General features: G+C 34.5%; 1 protein-coding gene across 18 annotated transcripts in view; it reads right to left on the bottom strand.

The window, feature by feature from the left end:
* Positions 1 to 19,042, bottom strand: part of XRCC4 (X-ray repair cross complementing 4) — a 316,380-nt gene that overhangs the window by 170,153 nt on the left and 127,185 nt on the right. For 17 of the 18 annotated variants that reach the window (XR_006218779.1, XR_001510047.2, XR_006218764.1 and 14 more), the window contains one exon: positions 10,973 to 11,117. Coding sequence is in view for 6 of the 18 variants with exons in the window: in XM_042989518.1 (XP_042845452.1) it covers positions 10,973 to 11,117 (145 nt within the window). In the remaining 12 variants the exon portion in view is untranslated. Of the gene's footprint in view, positions 1 to 10,972; positions 11,118 to 19,042 lie in introns of those variants that run through there. The other variant, XM_042989554.1, reaches the window with a different exon arrangement.

The raw sequence follows: 19,042 nt of genomic DNA, 5'->3' as shown, positions 1-19,042 counted from the left end.
TGAAACTACTAAGTACTACAATAGTGTATACTTGTAATTATATATATATTTATATATATATTTATATATATATATAAATATATATATATCCAAATCTTATAGAATGTATAACAAACAGCAAGAAAGATCTCTAATGCAAACTATGGACTCTGAGTGAGAAAGGTGTGTCAGTGTAAGTTTATCAGTTTAACAACTGTATCGCTCTTTTGGGGGATGTTGATGGTGGAGGAGACTGTACATGTGTGGGGACCAGGGATACACAGGAACTCTTTGTACTTCCTGCTCAATTTTGCTGTGAACTTAAAAATACTCCTAAAAAAGTTTATTCATAAATAAATGGATCAACACTGGGCTCTTCCCCTCCTTACTATTAGGTTTTATTATTTTTTAATAACCCATGACACTGACAAGAAACATAGAAAGAAATGTATCAGAAGGCAAACAAGTTTCTTCAAAACTCCACCATAAGAAGAATCTCACTTATAGTAAATACTTTATTTCAAACTCTACTTGACCACAACTAGGTCACTATGCAGAACTGGGCTCTCTAGGACCCTGAAAAGCTTTGAAAGACATAACTTCACTTTAGTAAGTAGGGAAGACTGACGTATGCAATCATTACTCTAAACAAAAGTGCATGTATTGTGCAATTTCATCCAGGATGATGCTGTAAGATTCTAGAAATAAAAAGGAAAGAACTGAGCTTTCCTGGGTCCAGAAAGACCATGTGTTAGATGAACTATCTCAGTGGTGGCTGTGTTAGTACCTAAACCCACTCAACGAGGTATGAAAATACTGTGCTAAAATATGCTGCATCTTTTGCTGGTCCCTGTAGCTATGTAGACTTTAATAAGATTGTATAACCTTGGCCAACTAAACCATAAACTTAATCTGAAGAGGGTGTTTGCTGATCTACCACCTACCACTAATCTAAATTATTACAGCTACACAATTACTTAGTGGGACCACTACAGGTTGACTCAGAACACACAGTTAAAATTTTTCACTACAGTCCAAGGAGCAACATCTGTGAAAAGTTATAATTTAGTAATATTTTTAAGGTTGTTTGGAACATGTTAGAACCCTTTGTTTTCAGAAGATACTCGTCACATAGAAGCCTAAAGCATATCTGACCCTTGCATGACATGTGTGAACCTATATATTTTTACTTGTCAGCATGCAGAAACAAAGACTATATAAAAGTATCTAAGGACTACACAAATATTTATTTGTATTTTTGGACCAAATTTTTTTAATGCTTTTACCCTGCAGGTGAGATAATGTTGAACTGCTCCTTTTACGGATATAAAAATGTGTTCTAATCACTAGAAATCTCTTAGAAAATGATCCTGCTGCTCCCAGCAGGTCCATATGTTGGACAAGCAGTATGTTTCCAAGGTAGGAGGATTGTGGGGAGTGGCAGAAGAAAGTCCCACATATGCACCAATTTTCCTGTGAAGTCCCCCACTATTTTTTTCTTGAGATACACTCAATGGCTAACATTCTATAATTATCGTTTAAGGTTCTTATATTTCTAAAATCATTGATTTGGGGGAATTTTGAGAGTTCATAACCCAAACTAGGGCCCTGCAAAATATTATTCCTTGGACTGTTAACTGTTGCTAAACCATTTTGGGGAGGGGAGAGGCAGATTGCACGAGGGTGCTATGCTTAAGTACATTTCAAAGGTGACTACAACATCAAATGAATTATTTACTATGGGTTTCTCAGAGCCTTTAAAAAATGTATCTCCAAGTTCTGTGGGTTGGATCACATGGAAGTGTGGAAGCTGTGGCAGACAGCCATTTAAAAACTTATTTGAATCTGGAACCTCTTACAGATTACCTGTTAAGATCTCCTTTAGATATTCTACAGAATGAAGTCTGTTAGTGTTACTGTAAAGAATAAATTATGGACTCATCATCAACTAAATTCAATACACATCTTGAATTTCTTCCCACCAAATCTCAGAGATAGAGGCTTTTTGTTCTATCTGATCCATACATTTAGCTCTTGTGACCACAGGGACTAATATTTTTTTTTCTAGTTAAGGACCGCTTAAAGAGTTCAAAGTTAATTTAGCAGTTGCTTCTGATAAGAACAATAAGAACTTTTTATTCCAGTTCTGGTAACAAGGTCTGTACGGTGTATCCTTGTGTTTGATGCCCTGTCTAGATCTCCAGCATAATCCTCACTTGGTTGCATATGGGTCTGGTTCTTCCTGGTCACCTCTCCTTAGGGTTAGAGCCTTGATTCTTAGGCAAAGTTTTCATTTCTAGGTCCCTTGTTCAGATTCTAACTTCATTATCTTTTAAAACCAGTTTGCTTTCAAGAAAGAAAATCTATAGAGTTAAGAAAGAGAACACCTAGAAAAAGGTTAAGCAGAATTGGGGAAAAAAGAGGTTGAAACAGCTCAAGATGTGACAAGCATTAAAGTATTAATTAAATAATCTAATCTGACAATTTTGTTCGTTGATTGATTTAATTCACTTGTTGCTAATTTCAGTAAGACTGATACACTGACTCAATGTTGCCAAATAAGTAAATAATGAATGAAATACTTAATCCATTTGTTAAGGTCATCCCACAAGTCTACCTGGTCATCAGTGACTTCAAGGCATACCAACAGAATGCTATTAAAAGACTTTAATTACATTCACTCTTTCAGGATGTTGGAAGAATTAAGAGCTCCTAAATTTTAAAGAATTTTAAATGAAACATTCTTCCATGTTTATTATGTTGTATTATAAAGCATGACCTCATTAAAAATTTAAGCTCAGTACCTAATAAAGCCTGAACATGGTGACATTTCATTTAGATACATATCGTGCCCTTATATATTTATAGAGTAATTTCACAATATTTTTGTTTACACTATTTTACCTGATATTAATAAAGTATATAAATATGAAAGTAATTTTATAATTTCTGTGGTCTTTTACAGCTGGTTCATTTTAATACACAGGATTAAAAAGTCACACCAAGCAACTCTATAAATCACAATTTCAACTGATGTAAGATAGTAAATAGCAAGGAATGTACAGCATATGGTTATGTTGAATAATAACTCTTAAGTGTTGATGCTAGTTGACAGAACAGGATGAATGTACCCCAAGAATAATCATATTGTGTGGATTAGTCACACTAAAATTTTTTTAATGAATATTTATCAATATATAACACATTCAAGGATTTCAGAGTTTTACCAGAAGTAGGAACTCTTCAAAGATCTAAAAATATTCCTGAAAAAAAGTATTAATATTTACCATAAAAAGGCAAAATAGCAGTACAATCCTGCACCTCAGGACTGCTAACACATGCCAATTTAAGCTATTATCCCTGGGAGCACTCTACATAAGTTTCGGTATGTTTTCAATTTTCTAGTTTCCTGTGTTTCAAGAGAATGAAAGTTGTTATTGGGAATCCAAAATTGTGCAACATTAAGCAGTTTGAAAGTAGCGTTAAAAAAGAAGAAAAAGAAATTAAGTACAATAGCTTTGGATAATTTTAAGTGATCATATCTAAGAAGATGTAATAAGGATGAAAATATCAGAGTTTTCTAGTCAATATGGTACTTTATAACTCTTATGAGCATGAGTTTAAAACCAGTATTAAAAAGTAGGGAAAACCGAAGAAAAGTCTCCTGTGATATGAGAAACAAAAATGCTAATATGTATACAAGGAAAGGATGAATTTTTATTAAGAAGCTCACAGCCAGCTTGGCTTGGCCTCTGAGCAGTCCTGTCTCCTCACACTTCCTCCCTTCTGGCTCCCTCCATGCCATCGCTTATGCATTACACCTGGGTCATGCTCACAGGCTGTTACCTCTGGATTTTAAGCACTCTGCTCTCTACTCCACCATTGCATTCCTCTTTATCCTTCAGATTAGAGCTCAAATGATTCCTCAAGCCACAAGCTCCCCTTGCCATGTTTCCCCTAAATCCTGAAATACTTCAAAAGTTTGCAATTATATATTGATTTAATGATATAATTAACGCTTGTCTTCTCTCATATAGACTAAGCTTTATGAGATCAGGGCCTCTCTCAGTAGTATGTCCCTAGTGCTCTGTAAAATGAAGGAAGGGTGAATGAATGAATGAATGGGTGAGTGAGTGTATGAATGAGGGAAAACAACAGAATTCTTTTCTTCTCAACAAACAGTATCTACTGTGTATTTCTATTGTCAATGTAAAATCATGTAATAGTCATACAATGAATATAAACCACTGAGGCTACCGCAGAGAATACAGAGGAAATAACATTGGGAGGGACTTACAAAAACAACTGAAAGCCAGCATATTCTTAGCACTGAAAACAAGTAATGAAGTCAAACTTCCCAGGTAAATTTAATGCTATATAATGGTTAAAATGCTATGGTAATGTAAACTATAAACCAAACTTTCTGTGCAATTTTTCTTCACTGAGAAGTATAAAAAATTATACAATACATTCATTCTCAGTTTAACTTTTTTCTAATTAAACATGGCTAAGAATACAAAGAAAAACAATATGGTAGAATAACTTTGTTTACATATAAAATTCATTAACTATTCAGAATTTTGAAAACTTTTGATACTGGTCATCTAGGAGTTACCTCTATTGAATGTCCATAGAACATACACTTAAGGAGATGTACAACCAAATTTTCATGTACTTTTACCATGTAGTACAGGTTTATAAGCAGGCAATACTTATGTTAGCAGAGTAAAGTGCAAGAAAACACCATTGGTCAAACAACTGCATTACCTATACTGACTGGTTGACGCAGAACCAACAGTTTAATTTAGTAACAATAACAGTAACAGTAATAGGATGATAATAATAAACTGGTTTTATGGCTAAATTTAGCAATTGGAATTACTCATGCATGAAAAGACAGTCTCTCACTTTTATGAAAAATGGAGAATGTGTTATTTAATGATCCACAAAATAATTGTTTAAAATCACTCACTGTGTGACCTTGGATCAGTTACTTAAATTTTCTGTACCTTTGTGCAACAGAGTTTTTGCATTATGTGACAGAATTTGGTTAATGATTCCATAGTACATAGCTCCCACTTGACACGGTATTATTATTTTTTTAGAGTAAACTCAAGGACTTAGAAAATTACATTTGTCTTGGGTTACAAAATATTTTGAAGATATTGGGAGTGACACATTTTTTTTTTTAGAACTTTCAAAACATACCACAATACTTAATTATAAAAGCTGTGACCATTACAAATGCCATGATAGCTTACTATTTTTTAATAGTTGATATTTTCTTATATGGCTAAATAATTATTTTCACATAAGGATGGATTTTTACTTTGATACAGCGATAACATTAGATAATCTGTTGAGAAATTATCTTCATTATAGGTTTTACATTTACTGACAAATTAATATGCTAACTTTTCCTGTGTGAAAGTTATCTAGCTGTTCACTAATCATGCTGCTATTCACTCATTAAATGGTGTTTTAGAGCCCAGACACTGAGAAGTCACCTTTGCTTTGCCTGGTTCTTTATACCTGTCTGAAGAAAAACCTGCTGTGTTTCTATCTAGAAAGGAGCTAAGAGAGGGTTAGAATTAAGAAATTGAACAGACTTGAGTCATCTTTATGTGGTTTCACTATTTAGTTTTATCTTATTCCTGAAATTTTATTCATATATATATATATAGAGAGAGAGAGAGAGATTTTTTTTTTTTTTTTTAATCAAAAGCAAATACGGTGCCTGGGTGGCTCAGTCAGTTAAGCGTCTGACTTTGGCTCAGGTCATGATCTCATGGTTTGTGAGTTCAAGCCCCACATCAGGCTCTGTGCTTACAGCTTGGAGCCTGGAGCCTGCTTCAGATTCTGTGTCTCCCTCTCTCTCTGCCCCCCACCTTTGCACTCTCTCTCTCAAAAATAAATAAACATTTAAAATTAAAAAAAAAAAAAAAGCAAATATATGAGGCTTGACTTCACTTTTCCATGTTTAGTATAACATAAACAGTATACTTTAATATTATCTTGTAGAAGATGGTAAACATTTCCATAGTACCTCTCACTCACATTTTCTGATAAAAACTATATTGTGTATTTTACTATTTAGTATTTTTATTGGTACAAATAACTTTACTACAAAGTCTTCTTTTGTAGACTTCTGTAGACTTACTATGTATTTAATATTCATAATGTGCCCATAAATTTTAAAAGTTTATTTACAAATTGATTTACTTCTCTCAGTTGAAAAATAATGCAATTGGTATCAAACACAGCTAAATTACAATTTCATAACTTTCTAAACACCTTTTTCTCTGACAACTTCACATGTACATTAGTTAATGCAGATGTGGGTATTTACTACTGAGGGCTGAAAAGAAAGTGGCCCCTAATTCTAAACTTCTTGTGTCCTAAACCCTCTTTGAAAAATTCTAGGGCCTCTACTCCTTTCAAATATTCCCACTGGGCATGTTCCACATTTATTCCTTGACTTCCCTTGGTTTCTCCTGGTCTGCCTTTCAAAACCAAAGTGGAGGAAGGGATGATCATAGGTACTCCGACTTAATTTAAAATTTTATTATGTCTACTGGAGTTTATGCAAGTCATTTCCTCTTTCTGGAACTTAGTTTTCTATTTGCAAAATGAAAGGATCAAACCAGATGATCTGTAAACTTCCCCACTATCTATAATTTTATTATGCTTTTAACTATGCACTACTTTCAAATCATAAATATGAGTTAGCAATAAATTATTTACACATTTATTAGGTATTAGCAATTAAAATTCATGAAAAAAGGGGGGGCACCTGGGTGACTCATGGTTCATGAGTCGAAGCCCCGTGTCAGGCTCTGTGCTGACAGCTCAGAGCCCAGAGCCTGCTTCAGATTCTGTCTCTCTCCCTCTTTCTGCCTCACCCTGCTTGAGCTCTGTCTCTCTATCTCTCAAAAATGAATACACATTAAAAAATTTTTTTAAATTCATGAAAAAAGTAAGGTTAAAAAATGCAGGATGTTGATGAATGAGAATATTATTTTTTAAATTGATGTATTTATAAGTATTTCACGTAAAATTTTTAGTGTATTTCTAAATACCATGGGTTACTCTGTACTCTTAAAAAAACTAAATACTAATGTATGCTAACCTGTGTATATACTAATCTATACTAATACTAATCCATAACACAAAATCATGGTAACTTTTAAACTTACTTAAGCATTTATTGTGATATTGTCATTGGTATAGTGGCAAGGTATGAGAGAAGAGAGAGATACAAAATATATAAGAATTGTGATAAATTTTTTATATGTGACCTCTCATTTACATCTTACACAAACCCTACAAGGTAGATATTAATTTACCCTTCTTACAGATGAAAACAACTCAGACACAGACTTATATAATTATTTTTCCAGAGCAGTACAACCAATATTTTGTTGCAAAGCCCATGCTTGGTCCACTGCCTGAAGGGGCTTATAATCTACTGAGAAACAGGAATATACACAATTAATCTTGTGACTGCAAGAACAGAGTGAGGGGATAACACCAGCCTTAAGGTTCTAGATTGGAATCTTTAGAATTATACTCAAAATTTTTAAGTTATATCCTAAGTGGGAGTGGTTTTAGGGCATTTTATGTGAAATCTGAGATCTACGTTTGATCTGTGTTAGAGAGGTATCTTTAGAACTAATGGATGTGGTCTCTAATCCCATTTCACCAGCATGGCAATATTAGAAAGTCAGAATATGTTACTTGTGTATCATATTTAAGTTGTGTTCATGGTTAAAAAGTATAATAACCTAGTTCCTTATGAGTGAATAAGACAGCATTAGGAAGTGGTAATTTTAACTTAGGTAGTAGTTTTAATTTAAAAACATATGGGGCGCCTGAGTGGCTCAGTTGGTTAAGCGTCCGACTTCGGCTCAGGTCACGATCTCGCGGTATGTGAGTTCGAGCCCCGCGTCGGGCTCTGTGCTGACTGCTCAGAGCCTGGAGCCTGTTTCAGATTCTGTGTCTCCCTCTCTCTCTGACCCTCCCCCATTCATGCTCTGTCTCTCTCTGTCTCAAAAATAAATAAATGTTAAAAAAAAATTTTTTTTAAAATAAAAACATAAAATAAGGGTTAATCATCACTATTTGAGAATGAGTTATTTTAAGTTTTCTTTACAGTTAATAGCTTGTTTTTTGTTTTGTTTGTTTTGTTTCATTGAAGCTTTCTACTGTTTTTGATTAAAAAAAATGGGAAAGAAAGAGCACTTTCAACTTTAAGAGCCATAAAATTTGTCTTCTGTATTCAAAATGGAAAAAAAAAAACCCAAATGTATAAAAAAATAAAATTAAATAACAAAATATATACTTTTTCTCTCTGCTTTACTTGGGCAGAGCAAGAGGAATTGTAGAGCAGGGTATCAACCACTCAACATCTGATTGATAAGTGTTACACTAAATTTTCTTCAATCTTTAAAATTCTTCCTGACATCTAACATATGTTTTCCATTTCTTCCTAGGACCAGTTGAGCCTTAAGGTCCAAAGTAATAAAATTAGCAGACAATTCAAAGAAGCTGATATGGTTTTATATCAACTTTTAAAGTAGTGAAAATATACAAAATAAGTACTAACATGATTATCAAAATATAGAAAAGGAACACATGAATTGCATATAATTGGTAGAAGCAAACACATTGCCTTTATTAAAAATCCTAAATAACATATTTAGTCTTGATTCAGATCTAAACTTCTTTCATCTCTGTACCATGTGTACTGGAAACCTGTTCAAGCAATATCATGTAATCAGAAAATGTTAGTAACCTCAAAACCTTGTATATGCTTCACACGCAGAATGAAAAGAACTAAGGTGCAGCTCTCTAACATAAAACCAGTACATTTCATTCTTCCCCCAGACCCTGAAATCTTCATCAGACAAAACAACTGAATCAAAAGTTCCATGAAGACAGAGGCTGTTTTCTACTCTCCTGAATCCCCAACATCTAGTTTCTGTCTAGCACACAACTGATACTCATTGCTCATTTGCCTACAGAGTGACTGAATGAAGTACAGAGCTTGAATACTTCAAACTGCTTGTAATTTTATTTTTTCCTATAATGATCTATAGGAATAGTCTGGCTACTCTAATATTTGCAAATTGGAAATATTTTTGGTTCATTATTTAAAAGAAATAATACATGGGTGGCTCAGTTGCTTAAGCGTCTGACTCTTTGATTTCAGCTTAGGCGGTGATCTCACAGTTGTGAAATCAAGTCCCACATTGGGCTCCACATTGACTGTAGAGCCTGCTTAAGATTCTCTCTCCCTCTCCTTCTGCCCCCTCCCCGGCTCATGCTCTCTCTCATTCTCTCTCAAAATAATAATAATAATAATAATGATGATAAATAAAAGAGATAATACAATACCTTTGAATTCTATGAAGCCAGAGGTTTATGAGCTAATGAATAAATTCAGAAGCTGAGTACAAACCAGTAAGAGTTTAACGTACACTGGGTTTCTGTATGTATTGTCTGGAGACATAAGGGTATAAAGACCTAATGCATTTTCAATACCAGTAAATCAGGCCAATGGTGGAGAGAATAAAAACCCAATGATAAATAGACAAACAAAACAATTTCACTCTTAACTGTACAATGCTTACTTTTATACCATAAACTCAAAAACTCCCTTCTGTCAGGCTGTCAGTTTCCTGAAGGCTTGGACTGTGTCTGTCTTGGCATCCTCAATGTCTACCACAAAACTCTAAAACTTTTTGCTCTCAGGAACAAAAACTTTTATACTTTTAAAAGTGTAAAAAAAAAAAAACTTTTCCACTTTTGAAAGTTCTTGAGAATCTCAAGAGCTTTTGTTTATATGTATTATATTTATCATATTCAAAATTAAAAACCCAGAACATTTTTAAATCTTTATTAATTCATTTAAAAAAAAATAAACCTAGTATATGTCAACATGAATATGATATTCTTTATGAAAGATCATTATATTTCAACAAAAAATCTTGTGAGGGCTATGTTTATACTTTGTAAATCTGTTTCATGGCTGGCCTGAATGAAAAGAGTTGGATTCTCCTAAGCTTCCACATTTAATCAGATGTGACATGTTATTCTAAGTGAAATATATGAAGAGACTGGCTTCACACAGGTATGGAACTGAAGAAGAGATGAGCTTGGGGACTGCCCTAGGGGGTCATCATTCCACACTGTGAAACCACTGATCTGTAATATCATTTGTCATATGGCTATTGTTCATTAACTATTTGCTAAATTAATAAAAAGTTTAGGGAAAAAGAAATAAACTCTCAGGGCATAGAGATAGAGATAGAGATAGAGATAGAGATAGAGATAGAGATAGAGATAGAGATAGAGAGATACACAAATGATTGGTACATTCATTTAGGATTCAACTGATAATTATTCTTTATAAATGCTATTTTGCTGAAATAAAATGTTAATTATCCCAACTCCTCAATTCACTACAACTAAATTGGGATGCTTATCAAAAGAGGGTATCTGAATGAAAGAGTGAAAATCTGTAAAAATAAAGCATGTAATCAAAATTTTAATAGAGAGATAGAGATGACTAGGAAGAGACATTGCCCTTGAAAAAACTCCAAGCATAACCAAATCAGGTAGCTAATTCAAATGCTATATGAGTCTGCTTAAAGCAGTAAATCAGATTGAAACACTACTGAACACAAGCTGGATTCTAATATTTTTAGTGTCTACATGCCATTTCTAATTAATCTATAAAAACCACAAGAAAAAACATTTTGATTATATTTTTAGCACTTCTGCTTTCAATATTAATAGGAATTAACCAAATACCTGAGAAAAGACACTGATTTGAACATTTTACAATTTCCAAAATTACAATTTTTGTTGTTTAAAAACAGCCTTAAGTAAATTCAGATTTTTAAGTAAATAAAATTCTTGAGATCAGGTATTAGATTTTTAAAATAATATCTCATCATGTGGCAATGAATAAATAAATAAAATTACTTACTTTTCCTTTTCTTGAGGCTGAGTCACCTGAGAAGCCATTTTAGGTTCTGTTCCAAGATTTTTTTGCATCCGCTGCCTCCTCTTTCTACTTGGTGCAATATCAGTGACATCAGGACTTGAAATGATGGAATCATCTCTAGAAGTAGCTAAAATAAAATGATATGAAAATGTGACCCAATGAAATTATGCATATAATTTGTAAGAACTTGCTGCTTTAGCACTGATATGAAGTGGCACAATTAAAATATGGCACAACTCCTTTTTTTGTTTTAATTCATGAAGATTTGGTAAAGCGAACCAGCTAGATTGTAATACTTTAATATAAAACATAAAGTTTACTGTATACATGGAATAACTTGATCAAAACGGTCTCTGCCTATCTTGCACAACAACCTTCCCAAATACATGATAGGCAGTTTGATCTCTCAGTGCTGGAATTAGATAGAAGTGCCTTAGAGGCACCTCTAAAAGGCGTCTGGGGGGAAAACACTGCTATAGGAATAGGATAAATCAAATTGATAGTAAACAGTAATTATGAACAGGAATGGGGACTTTTGCTAGTGATCCAGAGATAATTTCATACTCTTCAGCCAACCGTGGGGGATAAGCACAAGAGAAATGTAAGAAAACTCAAACAAATGTCTCTACTGAAGCTAACCCATTAAACTACCCCTAAAAGTACTTATACACCTGAAACAGAAGCAAGAAAAGAAACATGTTTGATTTATATTCTTTATTCTCTATAAACAACTTAGTTCCAAAGAGCTTTAGGGAAGTTCAGAATTCTTTCATCTAATATAGTATACTCCATTCTAATACATATTTATATAAAAGAGCCCCTTTGCCATTGGTAAATAATGAACAATATCAACGTAATTTAGACTTTGGGTATCTTGCTGCTTCATAGGATTTTCTTCTAGCATGTTGACATTTTATAGTGATCAGAAGCAAGTTTTCATCCCAATTAAAGAGAAAGTCTTAACAACGTGTAAAGTCCTAAAAAAGTGCAAATGAGCGGCTAAAAATCCTGTACAGGTCAATTCCTTTAGTATATACATAGGGGCTAGTTTAGTGGATTCAAGAACCCTACACTTTACAACAGTTAAGCTTTCTGTTCAAGAAAGAAGCTGTGAACATGTTTCTCCCTGTAGCTTGAATCAGATGTTCAATTTTGATGAAAAGTACTGGAATCAAATGCACTCAGTAACTGCCATCTCCTTGATTTGAGGGGAAATGTGATGCAAATGGTTAGTTGACTGTGATGTTAGGTGAAAATGTTGGCAGAGAGTTAGTGGAGTTAATATTTTCATTAGGTTTGTAACCAAAGAACTAACAACAACAATGTAAAGCTGCATAGGTTTTGAGTGGTATGCCTAAAATTAATTTCCCCCATAAGCTCATTTTCAGTGCACAATTCTGCAGAATGAGTGGTTTATCAGGCACACATGTATCATATTCTAGAAGAAAAGTCTGTATTTTGAGTTCTCACTTGGTGTACCCCATGCTTCTCTGAGCGGCCTGAAATTACTTGAACGTTGTTGACCACTCTCTTGAAAGTGTTTTGTTTTTATTTGTGTTCTTAAAATGCCTACTATTTTTCAGAACGTATCGGTAGACACTTCGCTAGAACTTAATACTGTTACCTTCATCTTACTTATAAAGAAACCACAGCTTTAGAGAGCTTAAGTAACTTGGCCTCACACAGCCTTTGAGGTGATATTTTATCACATAACAACTAAAACATATTCCTCCCTAATGGATAAAGTATTCCTTGATAAATATTAACTGAATAACAATCTGAAGCTGTGTAAGTTATTACGGCACAGAATTTCCACTAGGTTTCTTATACTTTATTTTACTAATCCCTACAAATGAGTTAGAGAAGAATAGACAACAAAGGGAGTTTCTCTGAACACAAGCTGAGTAACTTCCTTAATTTATTAGGCTATGAGAGGACTATGGAAGATACCTGGTTTCCTGATTTCTTTCCCAGTTTGCTCTCACCTAGGATTTACTCAAGTCACATAAGCAATAAACAAAGTACAGACTTGTCTATGAACAAATCTAGTAAGAGTATCAGAGTTATTTCAACTGTTGATAGACTTGAAAAATGAAAAAAGATTGCATTTAATGACATGTTGGACATCCAGAAGGTAATAATATTAAATTTGTTTAAATTAAAATGTTAAGGTAAAATTAAAAAAAAAATTACCAAGAAGTTCTGATATTCAAATCAAAACTGCCAATAATGACTTAACACATTGGCACCAAAGAGGATGTTTTACATGCAATATGGTTACACTATGTTATAAACTTTAGGATTTACTTTAAAATACAATGCGTATTAAATGTGGGTTGTTAGGGTGAGCTATAGCCCTGGTGCTGCTAGCATCTACTGAAAGATGCACAGCTCAGGAGCAGATTGTTGGGATTCAAAGCCCATACACTTGAGGGAGCTACTAGAGGCACTTTTGTTATTTGTATATAAATGAATAATAGTTTATTAATTAACATACCAAATGACAAAAATGTGTATCACTTGGTGAACACAAGGCACCAAAACAAGCAAGAGGAAGATTGCATATAGGCTCTCATGAGTGAAATTAGATGTATTCCAGATACACAAATTGACCAAAATATTTTAGAGGTACTCTCCACTACTTTATGAAGAGAGTTTAATCCACTGAGGTCTGTTTAACCTTGGAGATGATACTCTCTGCTAAATTTTTAAGTGGTTCTGGGTCCACTTGTGAACTCTGGACAATTGTGGTCACCTGATATCAGAAAGAATCATCACTCTTGCCTCAGGAATCACTGTATTTGCCAAAAGTAATCTTCTTATATGAGAATGTGACTGAGACCCCTAAAAAGACAGACAGCTGGAATTTCTTCAAGTTTATATAACCAGTTCATAAATTATTTTGTGCTTATTTGTTAGTAAATATTGAGAAATTTATGTGTGTTGGGGGGAACTTAATCTGATAATTTACTATTATCCTCATACTTCAATCTTCTTAATATCTTTCATTATTTACCACAAAGAACCTAAAAGTTGTGTATAACCAAGTGTTTCTGGTCAGTTCACCGCACCGTTTTTATTCCTTTTTCTTGAAAATTACAGGGTAGGCTATCTATAATGTGGTCATGAGGGAAAAGGGCTAGCATGTAAGTTAATTACTATTTAAACGGAATATATCTTTTTTGGTTTTGTTTTTTTACTATGGGAAACAGTTTTCCTTCAGTTTATTCTACACATGTAATAGAAAACTGTATTATAATAGATTTTCTTAATTCATATATTCCTTTAAAATAAAGTTTTGGTTGGGGCACCTGGGTGGCTCAGTCGGTTAAGTGTCTGACTTTGTCTCAGGTCATGATATCATGGTTGATGGGTTCAAGCCTCGCGTCGGGCTCTGTGCTGACTGCTCAGAGCCTGGAGCCTGCTTCAGATTCTGTCTCCATCTCTCTGCCTCTCCCCTGCTTGTGCTCTGTCTCTCTGTCTCTCTCACATATAAAAAAATAAATAAGAAATAAATAAAATAAAAAATAGTAAAATAAAATGAAGTTCTGGTAATGTTTACATAGTCTTTAATGAAAGGGAAAAGGTTCCATTCTATTCTTTCCTCTCCATCAATGCCAGAAACCAGAAAGAAAAGGCACAAGTTCCACACCTGGTACCTAAGTGTTGAATTTTTTTTAATGTTTATTTATTTTTTAAGGAGAGAGAGAGAGAGAGACAGAGTGCAAGTGGGGGAGGGGCAGAGACAGAGGGAGACACAATCTGAAGCAGGCTCCAGGCTCTGAGCTGGCACAGAGCCTGATGCGGGGCTTGAACCCAGAGACTACAATATCATAATCTGAGCAGAAGTTGGATGCTTAACTGACTGAGCCACCCAAGGCGCCCCTGGTATACACACACACACACACACACACACACACACACACAAATGAAGTCAAATATGGGACTTCCAAATCTGTATTATTCATAACCTTACATATTTTTAAGGGCAACAACTGAAGTTTTCACTTTCAAGTACTGCATTCCATTTTTTTTTTTAAGGTTTATTTATTTTTGAGACAGAGAGAGACAGAGCATGAACGGGGAAGGGTCAGAGAGAGGGAGACACAGAATCTGAAACAGGCTCCAGGCTCTGAGCTGTCAGCGCAGAGCCCGATGTGGGGCTTGAACTCACGGACCGCGAGATCATGACCTGAGCCGAAGTCGGCCGCTTAACCAACTGAGCCACCCAGGCGCCCCATGCATTCCATTTTTAAGGAAAAAATCAATTCTTACTAACTTTACCAGATTGTATACACTTATTTTACATATGAAAAATAACTTGAAGAGAGATGGACAAAAATGGCAAATGTTCAAAGATAACGAGAAGAAATGTGGTCTAGTTGGAGTAGTGTCCATGAAAGATGCAGAAAATGACTGGATAAGTATGGACAGCAAGGAAGGAGGGGAGGGAAAAAGGAGATCCTAAATAAATACGCTAAATAAATTTGCTACCTTTCAAATCTAGGCAGAGAAGTATGAATTTAATATTGAATGTTTTTTTCCCCCTGAGATTTCACCTCCAGAATTCTCAGTTTCTACTATTATCATCAGCCTCTATCATGACAATTTGTCTTTCACCATTTCCAGGATTTTGTTTCAAAGAGAAAACAAAAGAAAAGAAAAAAAAGAACTATTGCCAATGAACTTACTACAGCTGAAACACTGATGGGCAGAGCTGTGGGATGAATTTCAAGTTCCCATTAGGTTCACTGAATCCAGAAAATGGAGAATCTTTACACAAGCCTTGTTATTGTGAAAGGTGGCTCCAGAGAAAGCCACACTTCTTCTCATCTGACAGAAGAACTGCAGGAGTTTGGCAGGAGTAGTTCAGACATGAGAGGCAGTGTTGGCTTCCCTGGGTACTCTCCATGTCTCGATGTCCAGACGAAAGGACACTGTTGGCTAAACTGCCAGCCATCTGCATAAATCTCATAAATTTACCTGGTAAACTACCCGCTCAACTGTGTACTCCCTTCCAGCACAGCCCATTTCGGTCACTTCGGTCAGGCTAGTAGCTCCAATCCACAGCAATCTCTCCTTTCTCTGTTAAGTTTCATACACACTTCACTACACACACACTGTCACATACTGTTACTCTTTTTGTGGATACCTCTTGTTTCTTCAGTTAGATCATGAACACCCTCCAGCCAATGGCCATGCCTTACACTTTGCTATACCCCTAATGTATCACCCACTAGTGTTATAATGATCCTGAAATCATTGTTTCACTGTATGCTAATTTGGATGTAAATTTTAAGAAGTAAAAAAAAAAAAAAAAAATACTGTTATAATGAGAAATGTGAAGACTTGAACCCTCAAAACTTACTCATTTACGGCCCTTTAGATGAGGTGTAGGGAAAAGTACAATCAGAAGATCTGGGTCTGGGTCTCTACTGCTGCATTTACTTTGACCATATTACGGAATTTAAATTCCTAAGATGACAAGCATATTTTAAACATGATTTCTGACATGATTAAATGAGATAAGATGCTTTATAAATTTTTATAAATTTTTATTTAGTTTATAAATACCAGTATTTAAATATTTTTAACAAAATTTGTATGTCCTCATAAAAGATCAAGTTGAGATTAATTTAGATGACTCTGAGGAACTTTTAGGCTATCATCCATAGCTTAAGAGAGACATAAAAGAAAAAAAACCAAAGTAAGATGAATTTATGGTTTTCTAAATTCAAAATTACCCAATTGTCATAGAACTATTATCTGTTATAAATATACAGTAGCCAGTCTGCTGTGGCTGCTTTCACTATTTTATTCATTTACTCATTTCACAAATATTTATTGTGTTTACATTCAATAAGTCATTTTGTTGTATTTCAAAACACATAAAATATTGAGAGGAAACCCCAAAATCCAAACCTTAAGATACTACCCTATGTAAATCTGAAACTTCAAAAAACACTATTTCTTTCACTAGGGAAAACAACCAACCAGTGACTTGGGCTACTTCATGTTTCTGTAGTTTCTCTTACTGACAGGTATAAAGATAAGTAAAAAAGAAGCTGAGATAAGGTAGGTCACACCATTCTTCAATGACCAGTATCTTAAAGTGGCCTATCTTGAGGTAGTAAATTTCTAATCTGACCAAAGAAGCAAACATTATTTTCCCTCACCATTCATCAAAGAGCCCTTTTTCAAATCTGTAATCAGTTGCTACCCAGTTTTCACAATCTAATCTGAATAAATGATGACCACCTTACACAAAAGGTCAATGGTTTAACTTATTAATCAATAATCACCAAGTAAACTGATAATTAACATCACACTAAACACTTAAAAGAGTGTGTGTGTGTCTGTGTGTGTGTCCACATATAAATACTTTTCCAAAAACCAGCCTCCTCTTTTAGCCGGCACAGCTGGAAGTGAGACTTAATGACAAATACCTACTGACATTGGGGTAATGGAAGAGGTCATCTTTGGAAATCCAATACTCTCAATGTCAGAGGCAGGGTGGGCTACTAAAGATAAAGTACAGACTCCAGAAGTATTCACAGCAAAAAAAAAAAAAAAAAAAAAAAGATAATTTGAATATATTAAGTATTGTTCTGCACCTACAAAACAATGTGATTGTTTAAAAAACTGAATGAACTCATTTCTTTAAATCTTAAAGATTCAGTCATTCCTTTACTTTATTCAACACATATTTATTAAGTGTTTTCTATGTGTCAAGGACTATCCAGAAGATACCACTACCAGGTATTCAAAAAGATTACAGTTAGGTAGAGAGGAAGAACACTACTACTTGCAAGAAAACCATAAGTCACATAAGCAATTATAAAGGAACTACTTTAAAAGTTCTAAGGTGCAGCTTTCCAACCTTTTACTATTTTTTCCAAATTAATCTTTGAAGATTTTTCTTTTTCATTATTAAGCACTAATTATAACTTAATTTCTCACATTACTTTTCTTCTTATATGAATATTTCTTTTGAAAGCATAATCATCAGTACCAGATGGCTCTGAGGTAGACTTCCCAAAAGAGAAAATTTAAAAGGCTAGCTCACTTTGAGTAAACTGACAAGAAAAGATTGGGTTTTAAAATTAAGTTTTGGGGTGCCTGGGTGGCTCAGCTGGTTGAGTCCAACTTCGGCTAAGGTCATGACCTCCCGGTTCATGGGTTTGAGCCCCACATCAGTCTCTGTGCTGACAGCTCAGAGCCTGAGGCCTGCTTCTGATTCTGGGCCTCCCTCTTTCTCTGCCCTTCCCACACTTGAGCTGGCTCTCTCACCCTCTCTCCCTCAAAAATAAATAAAAGTTAATTTAAAGCAGAGATAATACCAATCCTTCTCAAGCTTTTCCAAAAAATAGAAAGGGAAGGAAAGCTTCCAGACTCATTCTATGAAGCCAGCATTACTTTGATTCCTAAACCAGAGACCCAGCAGAAAAAGAGAACTACAGGCCAATATCCCTGATGAATACGGATGCAAAAATTCTCAATAAGATGCTAGCAAATCGAATTCAACAGCATATAAAAAGAATTATTCTTCATGATCAAGTGGGATTCATTCCTGGGATGCAGGGTTGGTTCAACATTCGCAGATCAATCAACGTGATACATCACATTAATAAAAGAAAAAAAGAACCATATGATCCTGTCAATCGATACAGAAAAAGCATTTGACAAAATTCAGCATCTTTCTTAATAAAAACCCTTGAGAAAGTCAGGATAGAAGGAACATACTTAAACATCATAAAAGCCATTTATGAAAAGCCCACAGCTAATATCATCCTCAATGGGGAAAAACTGAGAGCTTTCCCCCTGTGATCAGGAACATGACAGGGATGTCCACTCTCACTGCTGTTGTTTAACATAGTGTTGGAAGTTCTAGCATCAGCAATCAGACAACAAAAGGAAATCAAAGGCATCAAAATTGGCAAAGATGAAGTCAAGCTTTCACTTTTTGCAGATATTATATTATACATGGAAAACCCAATAGACTGTACCAAAAGTCTGCCAGAACTGATACATGAATTCAGCAAAGTTGCAGGA

This window comes from Panthera tigris, chromosome A1 (genome assembly GCF_018350195.1).
Source record: "Panthera tigris isolate Pti1 chromosome A1, P.tigris_Pti1_mat1.1, whole genome shotgun sequence".
Taxonomy (NCBI): domain Eukaryota; kingdom Metazoa; phylum Chordata; class Mammalia; order Carnivora; family Felidae; genus Panthera; species Panthera tigris.
Note: the sequence above shows the minus strand (reverse complement) of the source record. Positions and strands in the feature narration are given on the sequence as shown.